At 43.5% G+C, this 19,022-nt stretch overlaps 1 protein-coding gene and 1 pseudogene across 1 annotated transcript; both read left to right on the top strand.

The window, feature by feature from the left end:
* The first annotated feature begins 890 nt into the window (after window positions 1-890).
* LOC114505313 lies at window positions 891-7,883 on the top strand (annotated as a pseudogene).
* Window positions 7,884-12,757: 4,874 nt separating this feature from the next.
* CHP2 (calcineurin like EF-hand protein 2) lies at window positions 12,758-16,654 on the top strand. The gene is made up of 7 exons (XM_028526308.2): window positions 12,758-13,086; window positions 13,499-13,571; window positions 13,681-13,761; window positions 13,893-14,020; window positions 14,196-14,257; window positions 14,996-15,118; window positions 15,309-16,654. Exons 1-7 carry the CDS (start codon window positions 13,020-13,022, stop codon window positions 15,360-15,362), a joined length of 588 nt encoding a protein of 195 aa, XP_028382109.1. The 5' UTR covers window positions 12,758-13,019; the 3' UTR covers window positions 15,363-16,654.
* Window positions 16,655-19,022: the final 2,368 nt, after the last annotated feature.

Below are 19,022 nucleotides of genomic sequence, written 5' to 3'. Positions count from 1 at the left end.
GGCTCATCACTTCCATTAAGAGAATCCCAATAGGACCTGCAACCCAGCCAGGACAATTCCCTTGACAGAGCCCAACTGGGACCCAAATAGTGGGGCCCTAGCCTCCCTAAAACATTCCAGAAGTGCATATTGGAAGGGCTTTAGAAAGGGGTGCCTAAACAAAAAAGCCAGAATGTGATATGTGCCATTTGACAGAAATCAAATGAAGATCCTTCTGAATTTTTAGAAAAGATCTAGATCTATCAGGTCTATTGAAAGCACACTGATGCTGACTCACAACACCAGGAAAATGTCTGGATAGTAAACATAACTTTTACTGAGCAAATTGCCCGATATTAGAAGGAAGCTCTGTTTAGTCAGGGCATTAGGAATGAATCCGTTCCAGCTAGTTGACATAGCCTTTAAAGTTTACAATGGCCAGGAAACAAGGAAACTAAAACAGGCCACTTTTTTCTTCGAAATAGTGGAGGGAAATCAGAAGGAGAGGTGGGACCTGCAAGGAAAACGGAAAGACCCTCCAGGTGCCAATCAATGAGCATATTGAAAGGAGGAAGGCCACTGGAGAAAGAACTGCCTGGAACTCAAAAGGAAAAATAGAAAGGATAGGAACCCTCACTGAAAAATGTTAGATGGGAAGGTATTGGCTGATGCCAGGCAGGGTACATGGGAAAATATCAAGCCATTTTATTAGACATCCCAAATGTTACCTTACAAACCAACACTACTTTAAATCCAACTGTCCTACTCCTGGACTCAGAGGGGAACACACACCTCTGGAATGATTGCTTGGAAGTTATAGACCAAGTTCATTTCAGTAGATCAAGTTTATTGGACCAGTCACTGATAGAACCTGAGTGGAAATTATATACATGGAAGCAGCTTCATGGAGTATGGTCATTGATGAGCTGGGTACGTGGTGCTCACCATAGGCAAGGTAATAGAAGCCCAAACTCTTACCAAAGGAACCTCAGCACAAAAGGCTGAACTGAGAGCCCTTACCAGAGTCTTAGAATTATGCCAGAGAAAGAATGTTAACTTCTACACTGACTCTAAATATGCATTTATGGTAGTCCATGCCTGTGGGGCAATATGGAAAGAAAGAGGGCTCTTAACCTTGGGAAATTAGGACATCAGACATGCAAAAGAGATTTAAAATTGCTAAAGAAAGTGAATCAACTGAACCAAATTGCTATAATGCACTGCCCAGGATACCAGCAGAACAGTTCTTAAACAAGCCAGAGAAACCAAACTGCTGATAAAGCAGAAAGACAAGCCACTGAAGGCTGCTGGTTCTTGGGGCTTTGATTCCCCACCTGGACTTGAGAGAATTTAAACCCCATTACACAGAATGAGATGAGGAACAGACCCATGAATGGGGATTCTCTAACACTGACCCTAACTCTATAAAAAAATATCAACACTCATGGTATGATCTTACTACTTGAAGCTCTAGTATATCCCATCCTCAAACACCTACATGACAGGACCCATTATAGAAAAGATGCTATAATGGCCCTCATTAGACCACATTTGAAGGACCCTCATTTCAAAGGACCATTCATAAGATTATCCAAATCTGTCAGATGTGCCAAAAACAATCCTAAGGCAGAACATGCTGTAACAGAAAAGGGAGTAAAATATAAACAGATATATCAACTTCTGGTCAAGATGGCAGCATAGGTAAACACAGCTCACCTCCTCACACAACCACATCAAAATTACAACTACAATATAGAACGGCCATCACTCAGAACCATCAGAAATCAAGTTGAATGGAAGCCTGACAACTAGGGAATTAAAAAAACTACATCCGTTCAGACTGGTAAGAGGGGCAGATGTGGAAAGGGCAGGTCCCACATTGACTTGTGGTGGAAAATTTGGGAGGGATTTGGGAAAGAGGAGTCCTAAACCCTCACAAGGCCCTCCAGTCCAGGGATCCAGTGTTATGAAGATAAGTCCCTATAACTTTCTGGCAGCAAAAACCAGAGGGAATTGAGTTGATTGAAGAAACTTCTGGAGTCACAAGCAGTTCCCCTTAAAGAACTCACACATAGACTTATTCAGATTCTCTCCCTCTGAGCTCCAGCACTGAGTAGCAGCATGAAAGGCACCAGTGGCATACAGGGAGAAACTTAACTGTATGGAATCAAGGTCAGGGCTGGGGGACAGCTTTCCCCGGGACAGAGGGTGGGTAGAAGCCATTGTCCCTCTTTTGAACCCTCTCCCCACAAAGCCACAGAGCTGGCAGGCTGGTTCATATCTGAGACTCTATCAACCTGGCTAACAGTGTTTGTCCCACCTAGGAGATCCCCAGAGACTCTGTCCCATGCAACTTGCAGGGCCACCAAAGCTGCTTTTCCATATGAATGGCTGATCTTGGCTCATGCTTCACAACTTTCTAAATCCTCTCAAACAAACAACAGACAGCCTTAAAGAGCCCCCAACCCCCAAATCTCTTGCTAAGTGGTCACAGGCTTGGCAATAGCAGCAGCCAGCCTAGATTCACAGCTTGGCTTTGCCTGGGAATCTCTAAGCCCAGCACAAGTAACAGCCATCTCAGATTCCTTTATAGTTCAGGCAGGGTTCCCCCAGGCAGAACAGAGGTTGGGGCTGACCTTGGCCTGCACCATCCAAGAAACCCCAGAGCCTGTGCATCCAGTGGAAAACTACATATCATGTCAGAGCACCACCCTGCCCCTGCACAACTGGTCCTCCATGGAGGGTGAAGGTTGCTGGTCAGTGGTCACGGCCAGTCCTTGTAGATGACTGGCCTGGGTAAATCCCTCCCATTGACCTGCCAACAGCACTCAAGTCTCAACTACAAGAGGAGGGTATACTCAGCCCATACGAAGGGCATACCTCGAGTATCCAGCTTGGGTGACAGGGGAGGTTATGCAACTGGATCCTACAGGACACCTGCTACACCTACTATACCATGCTACCAAGACAGGGAGCCATGGCAGCTCTACCTAATACATAGAAACAAACATAGGGAGGCTGCCAAAATGAGTTGACAAAGAAACATGGCCCAAATGAGGGAGCAGATCAAAACTCCAGGAAGAGAACTAAACAAAATGGAGATGAGATAATCTATCAGATGCAGAGTTCAAAACAGTGGTTATAAGGATGTTCAAGGAACTTAGTGAGGACCTCAACAGCATAAAAAAGATCCAGTCAGAAACAAAAGATACACCAGTTGAAATAAAGAACAATTTACAGGGAAACAATAGTAGAGTGGATGAAGTGGAGAATCAAATCAATTATTTGGAACACAAGGAAGCAAAAAACCAATCAGAACAACATGAAGAAGAAAAAAGAATAAAAAACAAACAAACAAACCTGAGGATACTGTAAGGAGCCTCTGGGACAACTTCAAGCATTCCAACATTTGCATCATAGGGGAGCCAGAAGGAGAAGAAGGAGAAGCGGAAGAAGAGCAAGGAATTGGAAATCTATTTGAAAACATAATGAAAGAAAACTTCCCTAATTTGGTGAAGGAAATAGACATGCAAGTCCAGGAAACAAGCGGGTCCCAAACAAGATGGATGCAAAGAGGCCCACTCCAAGATATAGCATAATTAAAATGCTAAAAGTTAAAGATAAAGAGATAATCCTAAAAGCAGCAAGAGAAAACCAGTCAGCACCTACAGAGGAGTACCCATAGAACTGTCAGCTGATTTCTCAAAAAAAATCTTTGCAGGCTAGAAGTGAATGACAAGAAATAATCAAAGTCATGAAAAGCAGGGGCATACAGCCAAGACTCTTCTACCCAGCAAAGCTATTGTTTGGAATCAAAGGGCAGATAAAGTGCTTCCCAGACAAGGAAACACTAAAGGAGTTCATCATCGCCAAACCATTATTATATGACATGTTAAAGAGACTTATTTAAGAAAAAGAAGTTCAAAACTATTAACAAAAGATGGCCATACATACATATCTACAACAATTGAATCTAAAAAACAAACTAAGCAAACAAGAGGAACAGAGACAGAATCATGGGTACAAAGAGTATTTTGGTGGTTGTCAAATGAGAGGGGGGTAGGGAAGAATGGCTGAAGTGGTGAGGGGATTAAGAATGACAAATACATAGTTACAGAATAGCCACAGGGATGTAAATTACAGTATAGGAAATGGAGTAGCCAAAGAACCTATGTGCATGACCCAGGGACATGAACAGTGGTGTGAGAATTGCCTGAGGGTGTGGGGGGTGCTGGGTGGAAGGGGCAAAGGGGGAAAAATTCTCTCTTGGAATCCAAACTCCCATATCCAATTAACTATGCAATATCTTTACTAAGATGTATAATGAGCAACTGAAAAACTTTGAATTTTTCTCTCTTTGAAAGGTACTTTTTACTCTCTTGCCTCATCTCGGCTTATGGCATCTTCCAGTTGTTTAGTATCAAAACCTTCGAGTTATCCTTGACACTTCTCTTTCTCTCACTTCTTCCATCCAATATATTAGCAAATCTTATGAACTCTCCTTTCTAAGCAGAGCCCAAATTTGACCCCTTTTCACAACTTTCATGCTAGCATCGTGATCTACTATTACTTTTCACTTAAATCATTGCAATAGTTTCCCAGCTGCCCCTTTGCCTCAGTTAAATCTACATGTAGCAGCCACAGTGATTCTTGTGACGATGTTGAAACAAAAATTGCTTTATCTCATCCTCTAGCTTAAAACCCTACAACTGTACCCTAGAATAAAATAATAAAATAAAATAAAACTTGCATCCTAAAATACTGTACAAGACCCTACAAGATATGACTCTTGCCTACTTTACATTAAAGACCTGTGTCCTTGCCATTTTGATCCATCAAAAATAAAAATAGTCTCTTGTTTTAGCTTGTATTTATTAACTTTGTTGAAGTTGAGCATTTTTATGCTTGTTTATCACTTATATTTTACATTTTTAAAAAAGATTTTATTTATTTTCAGAGAGAATGGAAGAGATGGAGAGAGGAAGAGAGAGAAACATCAATGTGTGAGAGAAATATGAACTGGTTGCCTCTCACCTGACTCCAGTTGGCGACCTGGCCCGCAACCCAGGTATGTACCCTTACTGAGAATCAAATGAGTGACCTTTCAGTTCACAGGCCATCACTCAATCTACTGAGTCATATCAGCCAGGGCTACATTTCACATTTTATCTCATTTTTTCTAATGCGTTGTTTTTGTTTTCTCTTTTGTTGTTTTATCATTATCTTTTTGATTTTTAAGGGATATTTGTATTCTAAGGAAGTTATCTTTTTTTTTTAAGATTTTATTTATTTATTTTTAGGGGGGGGAGAGAGAGAGAGAGAGAGAGAGAGAGAGAGAGAGGGAGAGAAACATCAATGTGCGGTTGCTGGGGGTTATGGCCTGCAACCCAGGAACGTACCCTGGCTGGGAATCGAACCTGGGACACTTTAGTTCCCAGCCCCCGCTCAATCCACTGAGCTATGCCGGCCAGGGCTTGGAAGTTATCTTTTATATAGATTGTAAATGTTTCCTAGTTTGTCTTTTTGGCTTTGACTATATATATTCAATTTCTGCATTTTTTTTCACATTTAGAAAGTCCTTCTCCAGTTCAAGAATATAACAGAGTCTATCTAAGAGTGCTAATTCTATTGAAAGTTTTATTTTGTATTTAAACTTTTATTCTATCTGGAATCAATTTTGATATAAGAAGGTGGGAGTACAGCTTTATTTTCCCCTGAAAGGCAGGTATCCTAAATGTTGTTTTTTGAGTAATCTACATTTCCCCCACTGATTTGAATTGTGACTTTTATCACATGCCAAATTCCCATATGTGTTTGGGTCTATTTCTTACTTTCTTGTCTGTTTATTATTTGTCTGTCTATTCCTGCACTATTTCCACATATCTTATTGTACTTTTATAGTATTCAGGGTGTGGCAGAAGTAAGTCTTGTTTGAGTGTGGTTGGTAGGATGATAATAGGAGCCTAATAATTTATAGTTTTAATTTGAACATTTCACTTAAAATGTCACATGGTGTGCTTGAGTGGGATTTTGTTATGTTACAGAGTTACATGCTTATGATTTTGTGATAAAAGATTTTGTAATAAAAAACAGGTGTTATTTGTGCCAGACCCTGTATATTTAGATATCTGTTAGAGCTAGTTCAGCCCAATACATTTATTTTCCAGAGTGTTTGTGGCTATTCTTATTTTATTTTTCAAAAATAGCTTTATATTAAAACATAATTTATGTAGCAAACAACTCACCCTTTAAAGTGTACAATTCAATAGACTTAGTATATTCACAGATATGTGCAACCATCACCATAGTCAATTTTGAAACATTTCATCATCTCAGAAATAAACGTCATACCCTTAAGCTATAACTCACTTTCCCCCTGGCTCTCCCATCCCTGAGCAACTACTAATCTACTTTCTGTCTCAATAGATTGCCTAGTCTTTACATTTCATAATAAGTAGAATCATAGAAAATAAGTGGTCTTTTATGACTAGATTATTTTACTTAGCATAGTGTTTTCAAGGTTCATCCATGTTGTGGCATGTATTAGTACTTCATTTCTTTTTATGGCTGAATAATGTTCCATTGTATAGATACACCACATTTTATTTATGCATTCATCAGTGGGCATTTGGGTTCTTTCCACCTGGTAGCTATTATAAATAATGCTGCTATGAACATTCATGTCCAGATGTTTGTTTGAACACCTGTTTTTAATTCTTTTGGGTATATATTTAGGAGTGGAATTGCTCACATAGCAATTTTGTTTAACTCACTGAGAAATGTCCAAGCTGTTCTCCACAGCAGCTGCACCATTTAAGTTACTACTAGCAAAGTATGAGGATTCCAAAAATCTCCACATCCTGGCTAGGACTTGTTATTTTCCTTTTTTTTGTTTGTTTTCATATTTAGCCATTCTAGCCATTCTAGTACTATCTCAGCATGGTTTTGTTTGTATTTCCCTGATGACTAATGATGTTGAGCACAATTTGTGTGTGTGTGTGTGCTTATTGGCCATTTGCATATCTTCTTTGGAAAAATATCTATCCAAGTTTTTTTTTCTCATTTAAAAATTGGGTTCCTTCCACCTGGACATGGGTATTTTGCTACCATAGCATCTGTGGGGGCAATGGCATTTTTCTCCTCTTTGCTGTCCCCCCTTCTCTGGAGTTCCAGAGGGATCCCAGATCTAGGAATTAAAGATAATTTTGCTGTGTGGCTGGATTTTCTCACTGCTTGCTCTTCTTTAATTATTTCTGTGACTACTTCATGGCTTAACTCATTTAAATATTTCCAAGTTTATCTGAAAAAGAAAAAGAAAAGAATGAGAAAAGGCAAAAACTTGTGACGAATAAAACGAGAGACCCATGACGAAAAGGCCAGCAGATACACACAGAATGTTCTTAAACCTCACCAGGAAGTGAAACAGAAAAAAAACTGGAAAAACTCTTTTATTGGATGATGGGTAAAACCCAGAAGTCAGACAATGGTCATGAACTTGAAGGCGATGAAGATGAGAGTCAGGCATCTTTGATACATCAGATAGAGAGGGAGCAAAGAGACAAAATTTGCCTTAGCCTTCCACCAACGTGTTATCACCTGCTGAACAGACCTCTCAGGAGGTTCCTGATTTACCTGAAGAACCTCCTGGAACAACTGAAAAAAAGTAGTCACTGTTGCTCGCCAATGTCCAGCTGGGAGTGTTCCTAGGGAAAGGTTCTTTAGGTCATGCTGTTCACAGGTGTTATTTGACTAGGTGATGAAAGTTGGGTACCAACTTTCTGGGCAGCCTTTCTGCTTGCTTTCCTAGAGGGTGTCTGGAAGTGGAGGGAGGCTGGTCACTGCAGAACAAAGGAGTAACTGTTCATACATTGCTCAACGTGGAAGAGAAAGAACAGAGCAACTAGCTAAAAAATGAGAACTACCCATTCTACATAAAATCAGTCATGCCATGTCCTTACAGGCTAATAAAGGGTTTGCATTAAAGTCATGCAGCCCTGGCTGGTGTAGCCCAGTGGATTGAGCATGGGCTGTGAACTAAAGGGTCACTGATTTGATTCCCAGTCAGGGCACATGCCTGGGTTGTAGGCCAGGTCCCTAGTGAGGACCACATGAGAGGCAACCACACATTGATGTTTTTCTCCCTTTCTTTCTCCCCCCTTTTCCTCTCTCTCTAAAAATAAATAAATAAAACCTTTAAAAAATTTGTGTGAAAATGGACTTCACATTTAAAAAATAATAATAATAAATAAAGTAATGCCATGCCTTTATTGAGCTCAAGGCAGTAAACACTTTAATGCTGATATTCATGGAGCTATATAGATATAAAAGATTAGAAAAAACTTGCTCTCTGAATATAATAATTTTTGGAATATACCGTTTTTATAACATACCAGATGAGAAATAGGTAAAAGTGTATACCATAAGTCACTAAATAGTTTACATTTTTCCTTGCTGACATCATTTATGTTAAAAAACAAAGTCACATCACTTGGGTTTTGCCTCGTCAGAACATTTTACTACACTATGAATATTTCACAATTCAGTCAAACTCTTCCAAGTCTTATAAGGAAGAATGTTTATTTTGCTATATTTCTAGAAATTGAACTTTTAAATCTTTTTAAAGCTTTAAAGTTCTTTTTTGTAGGTTTGTATTAATGTTTGCTTGAGTAATGTATGAGATTTATTTAATTTTGCCTTGCACTGAATGGTAATATTTGCAATGTTCCAAGTGGAGTAATATTTAAAAAACAAAACAAAACAATAAAAACATTAAAAAATCACGTTATTTGTCTTTCTGTTGTAGAGTTGTAAGAGTTCTATATTTTCCTTACTATTTTTGCAACTGCATTTTTTCCAGTTGAATCTCAGTATTGCTTCATCAAGAATGGCTAGCAAATTGGACTTCCAGCCAAGATGGAGGCATAGGTGGACACACTGTGCCTCCTCGCACAACAAAAATTTAGAAACAAAAAAATAACAAGTACTAACAGAAAATTGAACTGTATGGAAGTCCGACAACCAAGGAATTACAATAGACACATTCATCCAGACCAGTAGGAGGGGTGGGGTTGGGCAGCTGGGCGGAGTGAGGTCAGGACAAAAAAAAAGCAGTGGCTGGCAGACCCCAGGCATGGGGTGGCAGCTAGCGGATCCAGCGAGGTGGTGGATTGTGGAGGGGCACAGTACGACTGGTGGACCTGGTGGTCCAACATTCACTTGCAGATAAACCAGGTGAAACTGGGGAGTGAGACAGACGACAAAACCCAGGGCTCCAGCACAGTGAAGTAAAGCCTCAAAACACCAATTGAAAACACCTGTGGGGGTTGAGGTGCTAGGAGAGACTCCCAGCCTCACAGGAGAGTTTGTTGGAGAGACCCACAGGGTCCTAGAATGTACACAAACCCACCCACATGGGAATCAGTGCCAGAAGGGCTCAGTGTGCTTGGGGGAAGCAGCAGAAGGGACTGAAATTCAGCAGAGAGCAGAGCAAGTGCCACTGTTCCCTCTCAGACCGTTCCCCCACATACAGCGTCACAACCTAGCAACTTGGGTTGCCCGCCCTGGTGAATACCTAAGGCTAGGCTCCTCACTACATAACAGCACATCAAGACAAAAAAAAAAATAGCCCAAATGAAAGAACAGATCAAAGCTCCAGAACAAATACAACTAAGCAACAAAGAGATAGCCAACTTATCAGACACATGGTTCAAAGCACTGGTGATCAGGATGCTCACAGAATTGGTTGAATTTGGTTGCAAATTAGATGAACAAATGAAGTGAAATAAAGGAAAATGTACAGGAAACCAATAGTGATGGGAAGAAAACTGGGACTCAAATCAATGGAGTAGACCCGAAGGGAGAAAGTAACAACCAAACAGAAAAGAAGGAAGAAACAAGAATTCAAAAAAATGAGGAGAGGCTTAGAAACTTCCAGGACATCTTTAAATGTTCCAACATCTGTATTATAGGGGTACCAGAAGGAGAAGAGGAAGAACAACAAGTGGAAAAGTTATTGGAACAAATAATGAAGGAGAACTTCCCTGATCTGGCAAAGGGAATAGACTTCCAGGAAGTCCAGGAAGCTTAGAGAGTCCCAAAGAAGTTGGACCCAAGAAGGAACACACTAAGGCACATCATAATTACAGTACCCAAGATTAAAGATAAGGAGAGAAACTTAAAAGCAGTAAGAAGAAAGGAGACAGTTACCTACAAAGGAGTTCCCATTAGAATGTCAGCTGATTTCTGAAAAGAGACCTTGCAGGCAAGAAGAGTCTAGAAAGAAGTATTCCAAGTCATGAAAGGCAAGGACCTGCATCCAAGATTGCTCTATCCAGCAAAGCTTTCATTTAGAATGGAAGGACAGATAAAGTGCTTCTCAGATAAGGTCAAGTTAGAGGAGTTCATATCACCAAGCCCTTATTATATGAAATGTTAAAGGGACTTATCTAAGAAAAAGAAGATAAAAAACGTGTATAGTAAAATGACAGCAAACTCACAATTATTAACAACCACACCTACAACAAAAATAAACTAAGCAAACAACTAGAACTGGAAGAGAACCACAGAAATGGAGATCACATGGAGGATTAGCAACAGGGGAGTGGGAGGAGGAGAGAGGGGGAAAAGGTACAGAGAATAAGTAACATAGATGGTAGGCAGAAAATAGACAGGGGAGAGGGCAAGAATAGTATGGGAAATGTAGAAGCTAAAGAACTTAAGACACATGGATATGAATTAAAGGGAGGGAATGTGGGTGGGAGAGGGTGTGCAGGGTGGAGGGGAGTGAAGGGGGGAAATGGGATAACTGTAATAGCATAATCAATAAAATATATTAAAAAAAGAATGGCTAGCAAATTTTATGTAGCATAAAAGCAAAAACCCAAATATTTGGCCTAAATCCAGTCCATTTGATTCTGCAGATGATATCCTCCCCAAAACATTTTCCTTTTAAGTGCCCTGAAAAAATGTGGCCACACATATTGTGAAGTTGATTTAAACTCTTCTTGTGTATATGAAGCAGGAGTGGGGTTCAGCAATATTTTCCTGTAGGCTTGTGGTGGCTTGTGGAAGGGAGTAGTTAATTACTCTCTGGCCTGATTTACTTACAGTAGCACTGACTCAGAGACTGAGGCTGTAGAAGCTCTTTCCAAGTTCAGCATCCCACACTGGCCTGAGGTGATTATTGTAATGTCCCAGGGACCCAGATCCCACCACCAACCCCCACCCAGGTTCAGAATGTAACCCACACTGCACACACAGGCTGACTCCCAGCTACGGACTGGCATGGTGCTGGGCTCCATTAGGGAGCAGTGTGCTTTCCTAAAAGCTTTAGTCCTTGGGGAGGGATGTGTGCATGAAAGGGAACCAAGCATTTCTTATGCTAGTTGCTTAATCTCTGGGGTATCAGAAAGAGAAGCAAACTTTTCTTAGATCAATATTTTCAAGGCTTATCTGAGGCATGCACCTCTGCCTGGGGCTGGAGCATCAACTGATTCTCCAGCTTCTCTCTCCAGGGTGGGTGTGAACCGGAACACTTATAATGAATGTCTTGCATTTTTTTCCCTTGGGAGATTTATGTGTATGTGTGACTATGACGGAGGAAAAAGGGGTAATGATAAATTCACAACTGAACATTTGGAGTGCTTGTTTCTTTACAACCAAGTTTCTAAACCCCCTGTCCCCCCCATCATTGTCCCCACCTAAAGAGCATTTCCAGCTTCTTTCCCTCTAATTACCCATCTCCTATGACATTTTAATACCACTGATATACTGTGTACATGTCCATGGAATGTATATATATCTGTGCTTGATACATAAAAATATATTTTTTGCCCCCTTGGGGACCATATGGTCCCCACTCACGCTTTACAGTAGTTCACACCTGATCCCCTTGGCAGCCTCTGCCACATAAAAGCAGGAAGAAGGCAGTTTACTAGGTACTGTGGAGCGTTTGAGCTAGTGCAATCAAGTCCTTAGCAAAGTACCTGGCACATGAAGTGTGCTTGAAAAATTAGAGACCATGTTGTTGTTACCATTACTATTCTTTTATGGATCACAGTGATGTTTGCACCTCTCTCTCAGGCTGTGAATTCCCATCATTCTTCAGGGCTGGTCAGAGGTCTCAATTATTCCCAGCCTGGAGCTTCAACCAGAGACCAGAGGGGCTTATAAGGTAGTGAGTTGGGCTGGGTGGGGACTGTGGCACCAGGACAGCCCACCATGCTCCATTTAAACATGGCAGCTGCTCCTGGGCTACAGCCCAGTGGTGCCAGGCATGGTGCCAGGCAGCTGCTAGGGCCTAGTGGTATCAGATGTATGGTTTCTCAGGAGAAGCTGGGAATCTGGATTTTTGGTTCAGTCTCCTGACTTGTAAGCATTGACTCAATTAAACAACAATAACGTTATCAAGTCTGGAAATGCAGTGCTCTTTCCACTTAACCCAGCGCCCACTCTGTGCCTCAGGACCCTCCCCACTTCACTTTTTGGGGGTAGTTCTTAACGCATCTCCCTCTGGCTCTCCTGCCTAGGGAGGAGGTTCAGGCTGGGGCCATTCCTGATTGGGACCAACGAGGATAGCTCCCCTCCCCACCCATCACCCCCTTTCCAGAAGGACCGGGATTCTGTCTGCAGAGGCAGAAGGTCAGGACACCCGAGCCTTACTCGTGGGCACCGGGAGAGTCCGGCTGGGAGGGCTGAGCCCGCAGGAGGAGGTGGCTGGGCTTCTGGGCCAAGGGTGAGGACGCGGACCCAGGGAGGACACGGACCCAGGGAGGGCGCGCGGCGGGCGGCACCCGGCCTCGCCCAGCCTCTCCCCGCGCTGACCTCGGCACCTCGGAATGAAACAGCCCGTTGTTCGAGCCGCCCTCTGACCCCTCCATTCGGGGCGTTGCTTTCTATTCGCCCGGATCATGGGTAGGAGGTGAGGAACGCCTGGGTTTAGGAGGTTGGATCCACGCCAGGCCTGTGGCCTTAGCCCCGGGGCCACCAGGCGGCTGCGATCGGGCGGGAGGACAGATCGCCTGTTCCGCTGTTGCAAAGCCATGGGCTCCGGGGGCTCCAGCGCCGCGCAGATCCCGGACGCGGACAACATTCGGCGGGAGACGGGCTGTGAGCAGGGCGCCCGGGGCTCCAGTAGGGTCCTGAGGAAGGCTGGGTGGAGGGATGCGGGAGCCCAGGAAGTCCGAACAGTGATCGCGGGGCCAGGGGCACGGTACTCCTGCAGCCCGGCGTCCAGGTTTGAGGCAGAGCCGGGTTCCCGAGCTTGGGGACACTGAGGGTCCTCCAGCCCGGATGGAAGGGGTTGGCTTTGGCCCCTTGGCCTCCGGGAGGGAAGCGCGGGGCGGGGGGGGGGGGGGGGGGGGGGGGGAGGGGTGCGCAGAGAGCCTTCTCAGATCTGGTCAAGCGCCTTCAACCTTCAGCTGGCCCCAGGTCTCAGGCGGAATGCACCCTCCGGCCAGCCCCCTACCGCCGCCACCTACCGGGCCGCCCGGGAGTCACCCTTCTGCCTTTCCTCCCACAGTCTCGCAGGCCAGTTTGCTCCGTCTCTACCACCGGTTTCGGGCCCTGGACAGGAACAAGAAAGGTTACCTGAGGTGAGGGGGAGCTGATCTGTGACCTTCCCCTCTGTGTCTCTGATCCCATCCCTCCCTTTGACCCTTCATCTTCGGTCTCTGCCCTACCCGTTTTGAACTACCTTTCCAGCCGCGTGGACCTGCAGCAGATCGGGGCGCTGGCTGTGAACCCCCTGGGGGATCGCATTATAGACAGCTTCTTCCCTGATGGGTGAGCCTCGCTGGGCATGAGGAGATGGAGGGAAAATCTTGCGTGGGAGGGTTGGGGTAGTTTAGGGACAGCGGCAGAAAGAGAGCCAACGTGACCACTTTCTCTGGTTATTCCACCTCCACCCCTCCCAGGAGTCTGCGAGTGGATTTCCCAGACTTTGTGAGAGTCCTGGCTCACTTCCGACCTGTAGATGAGGACACAGGAACCCGGGACCCCAACGAACCTGAACCTCTCAACAGCAGAATGAACAAACTTCGCTGTGAGTTGGTAGGGTCTCCCCAAGTGAGACCCTAGATTTACCACACCAGTGAGTGGCTCCAGGCACTCCCACTCCCTTCCTGAGACTATTGATGACTCCCTACTGGCCAGGGTGACCTGCTGGAGGAGAACCAGGAAAGACCTACCTTCCCTTCCCTCCTCTACTCTCTCCCCAGTTGCATTTCAGCTGTATGATCTGGATCGAGATGGGAAGATTTCCAGGCATGAGATGCTACAGGTTGGAAGAACACAAGAACAGAGATGTAGCCTGTGATAGCTGGGATGGTTGAATGGAATGATTGTGGGGCTTGGGTAGATAATTGGTGGGTTGGGGATGCAGATGATCGGAGTGTTGGTTGGGCAATGGGAATGGGTACAGTTGGAGTGTGGGTTAGTTGGGAGATGGGGGGGTGCCACAGTGGGGGGTGAGGTTAGCAATAGATCAGTGGTTCTCAGCTGGGGGTGATTTTTGCCCCCTGAATGACATTGCCAATATCTGGAAAGATTTTTGGTTATCACAACAGGGGTGGGGGAAGAAACTGGCACCTTGGTGGGTGGAGGTCAGGAATGCTGCTAAACATATGATAGCACCCCCCTATACACACAAGGAATTATTTGGCCCCAAATGTCAATAGTGTCGAGACTGAAAAACTCTGGGATAGATGTGATGAAGTGGAATTTGAGAATGGGGTGGAGGCTGGATGGAGGCTGGATTCTGAGACTGCAGTTGGGTAATGAGCCTGGGCATACTGTTGACGTGAGTGTGGGAAAGTGAGGGACAGATGGGGGTTTGCATGGTGAAGCAATAGGAGGAATTGGTAGATATGGTAGGAAGTGATTGGAATGGAGTGAACAGTGGATGAGGGACGGATTATGAAATTGTTAATAACTTTTGGGGCTATGTGGACAAGGTTGGGGGTGGTGTTAGTAGTTCCTGTGCCTCCTCTTTATGGTCATCTCTTCCTCCAACTCCCAGGTACTCCGGCTGATGGTTGGGGTACAGGTGACAGAAGAGCAGCTGGAGAGCATTGCTGACCGCACAGTGCAGGAAGCTGATGAAGACGGAGATGGGGCTGTGTCCTTCCTGGAGTTCACCAAGGTCAGAATGCCCTTGGGGCCCGAGGAGTTGAAAGCATGAGTCCCTAGGACAGATGGACATGGGAATTGAAGCTGAAGGAGGAGGGCAAATACAGGGGTTCCCAGAAATGGTGGGGCTTTAGGGATGGAAGAGGTTGGGAGAATAGAGGACTATAATTCAAGTCCTCTTGACTGCCATACATCTTTACCAGTCCTTAGAGAAGATGAACATTGAGCAGAAGATGAGCATCCGGATCCTGAAGTGACCTTCATTGTGCATCTGGCCAGCTTGAAAAGAACAGTTCTGCCTGGGGTTCGTCCTTAGCGTCCATGGAAGGATGGGCTCCAATAAACTGTATTTTTACATCTACATTGAACTATATTTAGGGTCAAGGAGGCAAAGCTGAATGGGTGTGTACTAAAGTCTAACTCATTTGATTCTGGATAAGCAAATCAGCCAATAATCTTGGTTGCAAGTGACTGAAATGCCAAATCAAAGGGACTTCAGTTAAAAGGGGACTTTTTGGACTCATAAAAGTGTGGAAGTGTCTTCAGGCACAGCTGGATTCAAAAGCGCTCATGATGCTATCTGGACTCAATTATTTTCTATCTGTCAGATTTTTTTTTTTTGTATGTGTTGGCTTCATTCTAGAAAGGGTCTTTCCTCATGGTGGAGGATGGCCACCACTTGCTCCAGGCTTCCTCAGTAACCCAGTGGGAACAGATTTCATTTTGCAATAATTTCATGCAAAGAGCGTCATCAGCTCTCTGGGGCCTTGTCCCTACTTCAGGGGTAGGGAATATTCTGATTGGCCTGGTGTGTGTCATATGCTAACTGCTATAGCCAAGAAATAGGTACTGAGGACTCAGGATGGGGTAAGGGATGTTTACTTAAACTTTAAGCCTTGAAGGACAACAAAGTGCTATTATCAGAGGAAGGGGGATGATGTTGGTTAGACAAAATAAGATATCCATTACTGTTAAGTTGACTAAATGTATGGATTCCTGAAGTCCTTAAACAGGTTTTCACTTGATCCCATGGGTGCATGCTGTTGATTTGGGTGGAGGGGGAAAGAGGTGATATTAAAATAATAAACAAGACATGCCTTCCTGTAATATGAAATAGTTCAAAGTTTTGGAGAGTAATTTCACTTTTTTAATGGTGTTGATACACCACAGAAAGAGTGTGAAAGTCACATAAAAGCATGAGATTCTAGGTCTGGAGCAAAGCACTTTGGCTGTACCTATGGGAGATGTGTCGGTGCCCTGCCCAAGTCCTCTCCCAGAACTGTGCTGGAGTTGTCTTGTATCAACACATGAGAGCCAACTGTGCTCATATTTTCCTAACTCTACTTTCAGTGATGTCACACTGGCACCTTGAAATTGGCTGTTGTGGGAATATATACACTAGAGGCTCTGGCAAATGCAATAGGCAGGGCTTTTCCACACAGGAGAGGCTGTTGTCAAACCTTTATTTGTACACTGTCTGTCAGGTCTCACTATTACCATATACTCATATGCCAGTGGTTCCTGATCCCCAGCTTTAGTGAGGTATAATTGGTATGCAAAAATATACATAATTAATATATACAATTTGATCTCTGGCTGGTGTAGCTCAGTGGATTGAGTACAGACTGCAAACCCAAGGGTCGCTGGTTTGATTCCCAGTCAGGGTACATGCCTGAGTTATGGGCCTGGTCCCCAGTTTGTGGTGCTCAAGAGGCAACCACACATTGATGTTTCTCTCCCTCTCTTTCTCCCTCCCTTCCCCTCTCTAAAAATAAATAAATAAAATCTTTTAAAAAACTGCACATAATTGATATATACAATTTGATGAGTTTGTATGTAATCAAGACAATAAACATGTCCATCATCTCCAAAAATTTATCCCTTCATTTTTTAGTGTTTTTTTAAAGTTTTTATTTACTTATTTTAAAAGAGAGGGGACAGGAGGGAGAAAGAGAGGGAGCGAAACATTGATGCATGAGAGAAACATCGACTGGTTGCTTCTTACACATTCCCTAACTAGGGACTGGGTCCACAACCCAGTCATGTATCCTGACCTGGAATCTAACTGGTGACCTTTTGTTTCGCACGATGACACTCAACCCACAAAGCCATACCAGTCAGGGCTAGTGGTTTTCTTTTTGCTTGTTTGTTGTTTTGTAAGTGTTTAGTAAGCACACTTAACATGAGATCTACTTGCTTAACACATTTTTAAAAATTATGTTATTGTTGTTCAATTACAGTTGTCTGCATTTTCCCCCTTAACAAAATTTTTAAGTGCATAATACCTTATTGTTAATTCTAGGCACTATGTTGCACAGCAGAGCTCTGGAACTTAGCTTGTGTAACTATAACTTTATATCCACTGTACAGCAGTTTCCCATATCCTCCTCCCCCATCCCATGGTAACTACCATTCTATTGTCTGCTTCAGTGATTTTCAACCCTTTTCATCTCTTGGCACACATAAACTAATTACTACAATTCTGTGGCACACCAAAAATATATTATATTTTCACTGATCTGACAAAAAGTAGGTATAATTTTCATTCATTTATACTGGGTGGCTATTGTTTTGTTGGCTGTTGTCATTTTTTATTTGACAATCTAAGGGAAAAGAGGTCAGTGCCCCTGACTAAATAGTTAGGTATTGCATGTCTTAAAAATACTTGCAGTGCACTAGTGTGTCTCTGCATTAGTGGTTGAATGCACAATGGTTGAAAATTGCTGATCCATTTCTACACATTTGATTATTTCAGTCTCCTCATATAACAGGAACTGTGCTGTATTTCTTTCTGTGGGCTGTCTTATTTCACTTAGCATAATGCTTCCAGTCCTATCCATGTTGTCACAAAGGGTGGGCTTTCTTTCTTATTAAAGACTGAATAATATTCCATTGTATGTATATACACATATATCTGTTGATATTTGGGTTGTTTTCATATCTTAGTTATTGTGAATGATGCTGCAATGAACATGAAGGTACAGATATCTCTTTGAGATAATGGTTTTATTTCCTTTGGATATCCACCGAGATGGGGGACCGCTGGATCATATGGCAGTCCTATTTTAATTTTTTGAGGAACCTCCATGGCTCCTTCACACAAGCATGGGTGCTACTCTGCCCTGGGACCCTTGCCAGACACCTGCATGTACTCAGCTTGTGTGAGGGGCAGGTGCAAGTACCAGGGTGTTCATGACCCTTGGAGCAGATCTCAACCAACGACAGATGGAAATTGTGGTTACTCACCTCAGTTTCTTCACTCATCAGGTGGGACAATTTAGAGGCATGTTCTCTCCAGCCTCAGAATTCTCCAGCAGGTAAGGGCCTTATTTGCCTTCAAATAAGCCCCCTTGTTAAAGCCCCCTTGGTGGCCCCTTTTGTTCCTGTCTCACTTTCACACTCCTGTTAGTGCTTCCTGGGTCACTTTACAAATAAACAACTGCTGTGAAATCCTTGTCTCATGGCACTTCTGGGGAAACTCAACCTCTGGGTTATTAGATCTTCCAGAACATGAGCTCACACTCCCTATGGTTGTAGGCACTCAGTGGGATTCTTTGAGGAAACACTGTGTAGGGTGATTGTGTAACTCCTGGCATTATCTGACTTCAGAGAGTCTGAGGTCATATGGATAAAGACTATGGACCTTTGGGGACCTAGGTATTGTCTGGGGTGGTATATTAACTCCATTTCAACTTTTGCATTTGATTGTAGCATGATTCTGACAGATGAGTCTCATAGTTGAGAAGAGGAAACAAAGAGGGCATTTGATTTCTGAGAGAATTTTGTGACTCTTGTTAGAGGATTGTTATATGAACAAAGACTTCATATTGAGGGATGTTTGTTTAGTCTCTGGGTCTGTTCAAGGTGCGTGTGTGGAGGGGGTTGTATAAGACTCAGTGACTGGCTATTTTTTTTCC

The sequence above is a fragment of the Phyllostomus discolor genome, chromosome 3 (genome assembly GCF_004126475.2).
Source record: "Phyllostomus discolor isolate MPI-MPIP mPhyDis1 chromosome 3, mPhyDis1.pri.v3, whole genome shotgun sequence".
Classification (NCBI taxonomy): domain Eukaryota; kingdom Metazoa; phylum Chordata; class Mammalia; order Chiroptera; family Phyllostomidae; genus Phyllostomus; species Phyllostomus discolor.
The sequence above is the reverse complement of the archived record's forward strand: the minus strand, read 5'-3'. Positions and strand labels throughout refer to the sequence as shown.